This window comes from Callorhinchus milii, unplaced genomic scaffold (genome assembly GCF_018977255.1).
Source record: "Callorhinchus milii isolate IMCB2004 unplaced genomic scaffold, IMCB_Cmil_1.0 Scaffold1, whole genome shotgun sequence".
Taxonomy (NCBI): Eukaryota; Metazoa; Chordata; class Chondrichthyes; order Chimaeriformes; family Callorhinchidae; genus Callorhinchus; species Callorhinchus milii.
The window spans coordinates 27,651,852-27,665,154 of NW_024704742.1; the positions used below are offsets into that span (position 1 = coordinate 27,651,852).

General features: G+C 39.5%; 1 protein-coding gene across 1 annotated transcript in view; it reads left to right on the forward strand.

Annotated features, from left to right (window-relative positions):
* The window catches only part of LOC103181334 (protein diaphanous homolog 1-like), a 924,060-nt gene that overhangs the window by 22,349 nt on the left and 888,408 nt on the right, over nucleotides 1–13,303 (forward strand). Inside the window, exons 4-6 of the mRNA XM_042340721.1 lie at nucleotides 6,377–6,487; nucleotides 12,386–12,526; nucleotides 12,863–12,945. Of these exons, the coding sequence (XP_042196655.1) occupies nucleotides 6,377–6,487; nucleotides 12,386–12,526; nucleotides 12,863–12,945 (335 nt within the window). The remainder of the gene's footprint in view (nucleotides 1–6,376; nucleotides 6,488–12,385; nucleotides 12,527–12,862; nucleotides 12,946–13,303) is intronic.

The window sequence follows — 13,303 nt, forward strand, 5'->3', positions numbered from 1 at the left end:
TTTTGACTTAAGTAAAGGCTGAACGACAGCAAATTTCTTCTATAACCTGATAATGTACATGAGAGTAACTGAAATTGCAGAACACTGACATGTGAAAGTCTCCAAATGAATGGAACTTTATGTCAAAGTACTTAACAAAAACAATAGGTAACACTGAGCAGGAAGAACAGGAAGGTGCTGAAAAGAGCTAGGTTTTTAAGAGGGTTCGGAAAGCAAGGAGAGGAGATGAAAGAATCTAAGAGAGCTGCCCAAAATGGGGGAAATCCCTAAAGCATTTTCTACTTGTACCAACTCGCCTTTATTCTAGCTCATTGAGCTTGTGTGTATGCATGAATATATATAACCACCCATGTTTATTTATTCCTCTATATTTGAGTTCTCTCCCAAAATACCATTTCTGTGCGGAGACAGTATACAGGTGGTCTAATGCTAATGCTGCTCCAGAAGAGAATATAAATTTAAAGTTCAAACAGTGTCGAACATATGAACATAAGGAACCATGGAAAGAGTAAATAACATTACATTTCTTCAAGCTGCTTTTCAAAATTCCTTTCAAAGCTACTCTCTGGGGACTCCACTCTAGCCCCTTGGCCTCCAGGAATAAAGTTCTTCTGTGTAAATGACCATGAAGATAATTGCATAAAAATGTATAATGTTCATCTATCTGGTTGACTCAATCCTGCTCTCCCTACCCTCCACATCTAATTTCCTTCTCTTAATCCCAGCATCTCGGAAGGCATTGTGTCCTGTTGATTACAGACCACCATCTACAAACTGAACCGGGTGGGATTGAACACCATCCTGACTATTGATCTTTTCAAATTAATGATCGTATCAGATTATTATCATCCTAAGAGGACCCATGGCCTGGTTTAAAAAAAACTGTGATAAGATCTCACATGACTGAATGTAAAATGTACTGACACTAATGTGTGTTGCTAATTTTGGAGCCCAGTTAGAAATGCTTTGTGAGTAAATTGGCGTGGGCTTCCCAGCAGTCAGCTGCAGCCTGACCTGCACAGCATTCCTGATATATCCATAGAAACCGTATCAGGAAACCGTGCTGATCAGTAATGTCAGGCTCCACATGAACCCTGGAGGCACAAACTCACCGACAAACGCACAAGGTTTCACATCCTCCCTAACTCCACTAACAGAACTTGTTCAGGAGCGCTCATAGGGTGAGGCACCGTTTGCACATTTGTTAAAAGAAATCATATCCAAAATGTCAGGAATATTATTCGACAACCCACTGAACAGCCAGTGGACAGTCAACAGCACGGCTCTCACCCCCAAAATCAGGAAGGCCAGATTCCCTGCTCAGAGATTAAACACATAGACACGGAAGAAATTGATGGGGTTGGCGGGGTGAATGCTGGTCTGTTTGAATCATTATCTTTTGAAGTTGCAGCAGTAGATATTGCATTTGCTCACCTTAGTTCTTTCTGATCTCCCTGTGGCAAGGGTGCCTGATAGCCTCTATCCATCACCTACCTCTGACAGCATCTCTGGGAGTTATAACTTACAGTGTGGAAACATTTCCAGTGGATACCCCTATCTTGATGCTCCTTGGTATTGCATCTTTCCAGCACCAACACAATGTATTCTGACTGAAAGCTAAATTCATGATACATGTATCTTTCTTTGCCCAAATTAAACACGTTATTGTGTTCATAGCCCAAATTACATGGAGGGAAATGGATGCTTCTTGGTGAATTACAAGATAACAATCCAGTCAAGGGATTTAGATGTCATAATGCAGAAGATCAAAGGCTGAACTGCCCTATTTGTCATCCGAACCCCTGGATTAGATGCTGTTATACGTAATAAATTCTTGGCGGTATTCCATCCCCCTCAATAAATAGACAGTTTTGCATATGAACATACTTCAGTGATTTTCTATAGAAATAAATTATTTTGCTTATTTATGAGAAGATTGTCGGTAGTTATCGTCATTCATACCCAATGTGAACATTGAGTACTGTAGTTTCAGATGTAGAGCTCAGATCTTGTTCTACCACAGCAATCTGCCTTCATCTAACCTGAAGTGTAGAACAGAAACCCCACCATACCAGGGTGATTGTGTTTATCTCCCATACCAACAATGCTTACAGCCGTGTCAAGTGAGATTGCTAATTTAGTCAGATCTTTGTGCTGTGTGTCCATTCCCACTTGGAATTGGGTTGAGACGGCCAAAGCTCATTTTGTTGTCATGCCAATATACATGACAATATACTCGGTATCCCAAGAGAGGTGGTCAAGAACAGATCACACCTCCAATAAAGAAAAGTGCTATGAAATTTCTTCCTCATTGTGGAAGGATTATTGAATAAAACTCTCAGGTAGCACCCAGGAATCCTATAGAGAAAGAAAATAATCACATCAATTGCTTTGTTTGGACTTGGGGTGAAAAAGATAGCATACTGACCCATGGCATCATCCAGTCCTCATTCTTAAAATGATCAGTAGCTGTTTGTTCCACTTGCCACAGTTTGGTAGGGGGGCAGTCAGTTGTTTTTGCAAGTTCCCACAATATTTGGTTTCAATCATGCTGTTTAGAGAAGGGGATTTAGGTGATCAGGCGCCTCAAAAATAATAATGTCTATTAATCCTTGTATTTAATATCGTGCCTTTCGGGTCAGGAGGAGGTCTCAAAGTACTTCACAAGGTTTACTGTAAAGTGTCGTGGGTCATGTGGAGTATAAAAATTGATGTGGTCTAGTTGGGCTGAATGACTTGTTTCCACAGTATATCGCTCTATTTGACTCTCTGTAACTCAAGTATTAATATTAATTTCTTAAATATTAATATGTCTAAAATATGAATTTTGAAATATTTATTTTGAAAATGTCCGTATTACAAATATTTAATAACTCAAAGAAAGGGAAGAAGAGTAACTCCAAGACATGATCCACACAGCCAGTTGAGGGACACCTAACTACTCTCACTAACTATGTTTTGTGTGTGATGTGAAATCAACAGATGGAGGAGAGAAACTTTTTTTTCTCGTTCCCAAATCAAATCTTTTACTGATATAGAGCTGTGGTACCGGCAACTGCTTGAAGGTAAAGTAGGACAAAGTATTATTGATTTCATATCCTTGGAACTGAAATATATTGGATTTACAACATGGGTCCGGCATTATTACAGATTATTTTTCACAGTGAATTACATGAAAATTAATTTCCTTGTATATATTTGTCTTTTTTGCAAATGTTATTCTTGGAAAGACAGTTGGGTTTGAGTACAATAAATAAATATCAATATGAATTGCAGAATATACTAATGCTTCAAAGGGGTTCTACATAATGCAGTCACAAGTGATTAAGTAAAACGGGCAGGAAATCACATTTCAGGTAAATTCAAAATGTAGTATTTTGTGTTGCTATAAATGATTTGTGAGTAGATACTGTGCCAGTGGGTGAACATAGGAATGTACAAGACCTGAAAAGACCATTGTAGTTCTGACAAGTTTCAAAAAAGATCATGCGCTATATCTCAAATATCTAGGGCTTATATTAAGTAGCTATCTATTTTCATAGATTAATAGATGGTACAGCTTAGAAACAGGCCATTCGGTCCATCCAGTTTTGCTGGCATTTATACCGGCTAATGCCTATCTTAGATCCTATTCTTGGTCCTATATCTCAGCTTTTTCCCCATATCTCTCAACTTTATTCTCTCTTAACCATGTGTCCAGCCTTTTTTTTAAAGTGCACCTGGTTGTTGCCCCTACAACTGACTGCAGCAGAGAATTCCATCTTCGCATATGAAAAAATGTTTCCTAATCTCCATTCTGGACCTCTCTTTTCTGATTTTAAAACTATGCCCTCTAGTTCTAGAACCTCTGACCACCGGAAATAATCTTTCCTTGCCTATCCAAGCCTCCCATCATCTTGTACACCTCTATGATATCCCCTCTCAGCTCTCTGAGCTCCTAAAAAAAAAAGCTTCCAGTTTACCAAGCCTTTCACTATAACTGCATTTCCTCATTCCAGGCAACATCCTGGTGAATCTTCACTGGTGTACTGCCTCCATCGCTTTAACATCTTTCCTGAAACAAAGAGCCCCAAACTACACACAGTATTCCAACTGTGGGCTGGCCATTGTTTTGTATAGATTCAACAGGACCTCCGTATCCTTATACTCTGTTCCCTTAGGTATAAACCGCAAGGTTTCATTGGCATTTTTATGACTTTTCCTGCTTGCAGTGACCTGACGATCTGTACTCTGAGATCCTTCAAATTCTTTTTCCCTTTTAGGATTTGCCCCCTTTAAGTTTTAGGTTCATTCTACATTTGTCATTTTGAAATGAACTAATGAACACTTTTTTCATTGAACCCCCTTGGCCACTTGTCTGCTCAGTCAGCAATCCTATCAAAGCTGCCTGTATTTTATTTTGATCCTCCTCGGTATTTACTATTACTCCCTACCTCTGCATTGTCTGCAAACTTTGAGATTTCTCCCTCTATTCCTATGTCCAAATTATTTATATACAGGATGAAAAGTTATGGTTCTGGAACAGATCGCTGAGGAGCACCACTGTCCCCAATCTATCCATTTTGAGAAATTGTCGTTAAATCCTACATTTTGTTTTCTACTCTGTAGCCGCTTCTCAAAGCATTCAGCTATCTTCCCTTTGATCCCACATGGCCTGACCTTACTCACGTTTGTCTGGTACCTTGTTAAAAATCTTCTGAAAATCCATGTAAACCACGTGTATTGGATTTCTAACTTGATTTTGCTTGAGCATGCCTTCACTGACTTTCCGGTCAGTCCTTTTATTCAACACTCACTGAGAAGTTAAGTATAAACTGTCTGTTTACCTTTCCTCTTCCGAGCTTGAGTCTATGTCTCTTGTTGTAGAGATGTCAAATCTTTTAATAGCTCTCAGTCAAACTGTATCCTTTAGATATTTCAGTGAGATATCCTATGAGAAATCTTTGCTTGGTGAAAATGACCCATCATACATAACCTGATCACTAAAAATAGTAATGATTGTTGTGATGTGTTTATGATGGGATCAGTGTATAATGATCTTTTATTTTGGGATTATCGTTTAACTGAAAAAGGTGATTTAGTACATATTGTTTGCCTTTGGGTAGAATAGAAGGTGTTGTCTGTTGAACCACAGCTACACATTTACTGTTTAGCATATTAGCCTTGAGAGGGTAAAATTTAGAGTTGGAAGTTGAATAGACTGATAATAGTCAAGACAGGTGAAGATTATGCCTCTAATATCTCAATATCGATATATCTTGGCTAAAGAACAGGTCCATAAAACATGTAGAAGATCTTTAACTCCTTTACATTCTTTCCAGTAAGTGGTGATCTTTGAATTTGTTAAAGAACCTTATTACATTTTGAAAAAAAGCGCTTTACGGGATTTACTGTTAAATGTAGCGACTGAGTAGTTGTAGACAATCATGGAAGCAAATTGCACTCTGCAATCTCCAACAAACAACCATGAAGCAAATGACCAATTTTATTTGGGGGATTGTCGGCCAGGACACCAGGAGAAAGTCCATTCGCCTTTCGAATCGTGCCATAACATCTTTAATGTCCACCTGAACAGGCAGTCAGGTTTAATGTCTCGTTTGAAGGCCAGCACCTCTGACACTGTTCTACTGATACTGCATTTGAGCGTCAGTCTAGGCTATGAGCTCAAAGCTCCAATGCGGCTTCAGACTCAACCTTCAGACTCAGAGGCAAGAGAGCAACTTGGCTGACATCTAAATATGAGGTACAACTGGATTTATGGAGGTGCACAATGGATGGCCTCCGTAGGCTGTGATACACCTTGTGTTGTTTTTTAGCAGATAGCTAATTGTGTTAAACAATTGTTATTCAGTAATATCTCACATTTTCACAATAAGACAAAATGACAATAAGAATTGTGATGGTTCTTTGTCAATCTGTATAAATCCCTCCTGAGAAACAACACAATTTTCTGGGAAGAACAACACTGTCATAACTTTTAATGGGAACTGACTTTATATGGGATAGGATACAACGCTTTCTTGTACGTGTGCTTGTATGATGCAGCCTCCTTGTATTGCAATCATGTCTAAGCAGTGTGCCTCAGTAAATAATAAATCATTTAGGGAGCTGGGTGTCAGTGCTACCCAAAAATCATGACTAATTTTCAAAAAGGTAAGTTGCGCCCGGATGACTGAAGTGCAGACTAATTACGTTTGAACTAATGAAACAAATACAGCCGTACCCTGGAGCCTGTAACATCCCATTGGTGTATGTTGTTGGTGTAAAATGCACTGTGTACAATTATTAGTCATGTCACTGCACATAATCATTTTGACAGTGCTGTATGCTCCGAGTGGTGGTGATAACAAGATTGCTGGTATGTTGCTTTGTTCAGGTGGCGTGCATGCAGCTTATTAACGCCCTCTTAACCCAAGCCGAGGAGCTGGAGCTGAGATTCCATCTGAGGAGTGAACTGCTGCGTTCTGGGCTAAGCCAACTCCTGCCAGTGAGTGTGAACCAAATTCCATTTATTATCTCACAACGTTTAACTGCTTAGAAGCCAGAGAGTGTCACACCACAGAAACATAACACAGATCGACATACGATTCCAGTATAAGCACATGTTAATGAATCGACTTAATGCCGAGCTGCCTATTTCTGGTCGACAGCTCTCTCTGTCACACGGAACAAATTAATATTAATTGTTTCCACCCACTTATAACAGCCATTAGACACGATTAAGGCTGAGGTACAGAGGGAACATTCACATTTCTAACTTTGAATGTATTAATAATGTGCTATTAAATTAAAACAATTGTTTCTTAATATTTATTTTCTTGTTTCCTCATGTGTCTCGGGGCATTGATGTTACACCTGAGCAGAGCCAACTAATAATAACTTAATGCATGAGCACAGAAATGTTCTAGCACAAACTAAACTTAAAGCAGCTTCTCTGACATGTCCAATATATCGTATATGATTCAATGCAGCTCTATTGTTTGTTCAAATAAAAATCTTCCTGTTTGAAGAGAAAACTATTGAAGGATTTGAGAGAAAAGTTTCAATTGAAGTTTGATACACAGTAACATTAAATTAACCTTAGTGAAAGAGCGTCATTTTAAGAATGATTCTATTGACCAATAGCCCTTTAGAAGTAAAGTACTGTGACACTGAGGTAGTCACAGTGGGTCAACACAATGCACTTTTTACTTCTGGGACCTGAGTTTGAATGCAGCTCAGACTGAAGGGATGAAAGTCTCTTCTGAATGGTCTGTTGAAGTGTGTTTGAACAGTGTCAACCTGCTCCCCAGTGAACATAGGCCTACAACACAAAGCGACTCCTTATTTGGCAATGATGATGGCATTCGCATTCTGACAGCATGGCTGTTGTGGAAAATCACAGTGCACACTAATGCAGTAGGGGGTGCTCTTCTGCAATTGTGGTGTGGATGCATTTAGGCAAAAAATGCACTGCTCGCTAAAGCTGGCCATTGTTTCCTTCCGCACTTATAACAGATCAGCCTGCTGCATTAAAAATCAGATAGCATCACGCCACATAGACAGAAACGGTTTAAATCCATAGAGAATTCCAATATAAGCATATTTCATCATTGATACAGACTGGAGAGAGTTTTGATCTGCTACAAGATTTGCAGTATCTGTTCTGGGAGTGCTTAATGCTGATAACATGGGTATCTGAATTAGGAAATCTTATCATCCCTCCTCTAAAGCTAGACAAAAAATAACCAAAGAGAAACACAAATGAAACACAAACGCATGGTAAATTTTAGCAGCATATTGTTTATTCCTATCTCCCTTTAAATGATTTTAAATAATTCTACTTAAACAATAAGTAGTGTAGACAATGTCAGGTGGTTCAGGCTTGGTGAAGATACCGAATCTGACTCTATGAGGGAACTGCATTAACAACAACAACAAAATTACAATTATAGAGCGCGTCGGGAGAACGTCCCAAGGCACTGGGCAGTTGGGCGTCAGGACCCGAGCGTGAGGGTGGGGTGGGGTAGGGATGAGGGAAGGCAGAGAGGTGGGAGGACGACTGAAGGCATGATCGAAGAGGAGGGTCTTGAGACCAGCCTTGAAGGAGGCAAGGGAAGCAGTGAGGCGAAGGGTCTGTGGGATGGAGTTCCAGAGTGTAGGGGCAGAGAGGCTGAAAGCCCGGCCACTGATGGTAGGGTGGGTCGGGCGGGAGACATGGAGCAGGCCGGAACCCGATGAACAGAGGAAGCGGGCAGGTTGGTAGGAAGTCAGCAGGTCAGGGAGGTAGGAGAGGGCCTTGAAAGTGAAGACGAATTAACATACGCAAATGAAGCTAAACACCCCAGGGTTAGTGACCAAGGTACTCCTCTCTTGATAATTCGGGCCCCGTATGAGTGATCATTGCTGCTCCTCCAAGCTAATTCTTCCAGTGGTGTCGCCGACACTCATTGTTCAAACAAATATTCAAAAACAAGTCAACACGAAGGAGAGATTTTGCCTTTTGGAAAACAATGCTGTTGCTGCAAACTCTACAACTCTCCAGTGATTTTTAAAGAGATGATGAGAAAAGGTCATTTGACCAACCGTAGGAACAGAGTAAAACAGGAACAGAACGAGCCCATTCAGCCCCTCTTATTATTTTACAGGTTATGAATTGCTTTTGTTCTTGATCACAACACTTGCTGTTTAAAGGATGCCGCATTTTGTAGGTGAAGGACTGCATTTTAGGGGGAAAAGTCCATAAAATTACCCTAGCTTATATGACTTTATTGGGAAAACTATTGGAGAAAGAATAAAAAGAAGCGTCATAGATGTTTTTTACATGAGATTAAAAACCAAGGTCCTGTCTGCCTCTTCAAGTGGACATTAAAGATCCCATGACACTATTTAAAAAGAGAAGGGAGTTTCTGCCGGTGACCTAGCCAACAATCCCCTAGATAAAATTAATCATTCGTTGTTTGTTCATGGAAATGGCTCCCATGTTGTGCCTGTAATAATAATAATCCTCCACGTGATATAAAACCTCACCACATCATTGAAACATCTCAAAGCCCTTACAGACTTTTCACTTTATAGTATATCCTGTGAGCTCCACGAGGTGTTTTGATGATGTGGTAAGGTATTATTATGTGGAGGATTATTATCATTATCACAATACCCAGAACAGTGTTGACCAGGATATTGGGAGAAACTTTTTTTGAATAGTGCCATGGAATCTTTAATGTCCTCTTGGCCAGGCAGATGGGACTTGATTTTAACGTCTCACCTACTGCAGCATACCCACAGCAGTGCATTGGAGTGCTAGTAGGGACTATATGGATGATCAGTGACTTAAAACTTCATTTCATATGTAATATCTCCTCATCAAAAGTGAAAAAGCTTAAGGGGATATAATAAGTATTGCCTATGAATCTCTCAGTTGCTCTATATTTGTCAGTTAATAACTGACTCTCAATAAACGTGCAGGGATCATAAGCATTACATCTTCATCATAGCCTGAATGTTAATGATAGCTATGAGACTACATCTGGCAAAACAGGATGACGGACCAATACATAGAAAATGAAAAAAAACAATTGTCCTGACAAAACGTGATCAAGAAAAAAGAATGGCACAAATCCTCAAACCCGATGATTCTGCTGACGTTGGAGAGGTGAGGGTAGTTGCAGGGGTTTCATTCCACCCTCCCTTGAATCACCACAATAGTTGAGCTTGAAAGTTTTTTTTAGGCCTTGCTTCATTAGTGTACATCAAAACCATTGAGTTTGGTCAACATTCCAGGCAGATAATGTCTTGGTTTAATATTTCATCGAAAAGACAGCACCTTGATAATGGAGCAATCCCCCACATTGTACTTGAATGTCAGCTTAGATTGAGCTCACACCTATATGTGGGGCTTGAACCTCTATCCTTCTGCCTCAAAAGCAAAAGTGCTACCAACAAAGCCAAGCTGACTTGTCTTTATTAACTGCTCAGGCTTCACTCTTGCATCTAATGACATCATGTGAAAGCTTTTGCTGAGATAATTCTCTTGAAATCCCTCCTGGGTATTCATTATTCTCTCTATATTATCATTAGCAGAAAGTATAAATTGGCCAAAATGCTTGTCCTGCATCATTTCTCCTCAGTGTGCTTTTCATAATAGATATAATGGGTGCTTCAAGGACTGACAAAGTTCATTAAATCACTGAATTAAAAGATCGAAATGTCCTATATGCCTAATGTGCTTGTTACACAAGTAACTATAAATCTGACCTCAAATTGATGACATGCACCAGTATTTATTGAACTTCCTATGACCTTTCACTCTCTTTTTGTCTTCCTCTGCAACTCTCACAGCTACACATGATGAGGCCTATATATACCCTGTGGTATTTTGGTCCATCATTCACTCTTTCCCAGTATAAGGTAGCCTAACTAATATACCATATATTTCACCTCATCCACTCTATAATTGCTTTGTTCAAACAATATGAAATTCAGGTTAAGATCTACAATCCGATTCATCGGCTGATATATAATGAGATGTATTAGGTAAAAAAAATTCAAGGGTGGGTAACACTAAACATCTCATTTAAGGTATCAGCCAGGCTGAGTTGCAAGCCTCTGATTCAAGTTCCTCCTCCAGACATTAAACTCATATAATTGAAGCTAACACTTCAATGTATGACACTCTGCATTGTTGGAGGTGCCATCATCAGGATGAGATGTTAAAGCAAAGTCCCATCTGCTGTTTGGGTGGATGTTAAAGATCTTATATCACTACTGAAAAAAAAGGTTATCTTGAGATAATAGTTTACTCTGGCTGGCCCAGCTCAAAAAGAGGATCAACAAAGATTGTAACAATGGCAACTTGCATTTATTGTTCCCTAAGTTGGTTTCTAAGTTGAGTTTTACTTTATTACATTTACTAAGATAGATAGTTGGAATGGAATGTGAACTCTGGCTTTGGAGGGATGCATTCCGCTTACCGAATTCCAGAGAGTATTCGGTGCAGGTTGGCAAGAGCCAAGGCTTGGGGACCCAAGAGTATGCATTGGAGTACTGCTGGAGTCTAACCAGCTAAAATCGCATAGCTTGCCATTGATATTGCTGTCTTGCAAGCTTTCCCACTGCTTGTCAAGCTAGGATCATCCTACCCGTTCGGGCTTAACTTGCAGGGTTAACAGAAGCTGAGTGGGATGATTCCCTGCCCGGACTCCTGTTCTGCCGTTTCAATACTACCAATGATCCAGGCTGACTGTGCTGCCATCAGCAGTGCGCTGGAGTATGATCGTGGGTAGGTACAGAGCAGAGCTTCAACTGAGCCCCATTTTTACCAGAGCTTTCCGTCTTGCACTACATTACCCTTTGCATTTTTCACTCCAACCACCCTGCCATCCATCCGAAAGATATTACCCATTCATTCCTGAACAGTTGAGTGCAGTTGGTTGAAACTTCCTGGAAACACATGATACACAGAACCACTGGAGCCAAATGACAGAGGAAAATGCTGTCCTATTAGTCTGGGCGAGATTCAAAATTCAGATTCCAGATGTGGAAAGGCAATGCGTTTTACTCGCTGCCACCAGATATTCCTTGTAAAGATTTTTTTTGATGAATCTATTTTTTGGGAAAAGAATCACCTGCCACCTTAGTCCCATTTATAGGATGATTCCACAGAGGACACCTGTTGTAACTTTAGAGCCAAATGCTTTGATGAGACAGATTGAAAACAAAACAAATTTGTTTGCATTGGCTTCAGCTAAAGTCTGGAATGAATCCAAGGCAGCCTGACCTCTGGTGTTTGTTAATGGTGTGTATGGATGGTGCATTCATAGATGTTTTTTGGTCAGAGTAGCCTTGAGCGGATATTAGAGAAAGGCTCAGCAGTTCAGGGACTAATGATTGTATAATTTCCCCAAAAACTACATTCACAGATCTTCAGAATTTATAAGGTTATCAAAAAGTGCTGTGACTGCATTTCTCCTTGCGTTCAGTATAGAGTAATCACACTTCTGCTGATCAGACTATCTTACATTTATTACTGAACAAGCTGNTTTTTGAAATTTTTTCCTCAGGGACAAATACTGACAGATGCCTCCTGATAAAGCACCCTGATGTTTACGTGTTGTTTTATTGTATTTTATGAATTGCTTTCTAATTTTACAGGACACAATATGTTTTCTGTATCTGTGAAGTGATTCGTACTCATAGAAAGGGCCTCGACAAACATTTTTTATAAAATGGCCAGTTGATTGAATTTATATTAAGCAACTAACGTTTCCAATTGATCATTCTATTAAGGTGCTTAGTCAGCGTGGCATTCGTTTTAAGTGTAAGATAATTTAGTATGTGTTACATCGAGCGGCTGATGAAAGCAGATGATAAACTAACAAGGATTTGGTCATTTTTCTTACGGCAGAAACTGAAGATTATCGAGAATGAAGAACTCCAGGTCCAAATGCAAGTCTTTGATGAGCACTCCGAAGAAGATTATTATGAGTTCACAAACCGCCTTGAGGGCATTCGGATGGAATTAGAATATCCTTTTACAGATGATAGATGATAGGTTTTGAAAGTCACATTAATTAATCGGGAATACATTTTTTTTTCTTGGCAAAGGGCAGGCAATTGTGTCTTCTCACTTCTATATAAAGCTCTAGTGATCAATGGGATAAACACCTCTGCCAATTTCTTTTCCCCCCTCTCCGGGGAAAATAGACTTTTTTGTAAAAAGAAACACACAAAAATGTCACCATCTGCGAACAATCAAAGCCTTAATCTGCGTGTGCATCCAATTTGCTGCATCCAACTGTGTTATCCAGATATGGTTCCAGTTGACATTGTCAATTTGTTTCATTCACTAAATATATTAATTTGTTTCGGTTTTCTTTCCCAGTATCAAATATTTACTCATATTGTCCTTTCTTTGCCAGAAAAAAAACCTTTAAGTGTGAACTTCATTCTATCATATGGTGTGAGGTAACGCTTTATGGAAATAAGTTTTAGAAGCAGAATAATGAGTGTTAATGGAGCATTTCATCCTGCCGTTTCAGTGTAAAGGACCGTAAATGAAGCTTGGTCTTGCTTAATTTCTCAAAATGTGAAAGTAGTAATTTTGGTCTCTTGCTCCTCTAAATCATGGAAGTGACACGAGCTTGTTGTGTTGTGAAATGTTTCTGTTCCTGACAGAAAGAAGAATTGATACACTGGTTGAAATTTCACCTGGATTGGATGTAGTGTCAGAGGTCAATGGATATAATAATAATATTCACTCTGTTCTACATACAAATGGCAGAACAAGCAACTTGGGAATGAAAAATCCTTTGATTTAGATGCA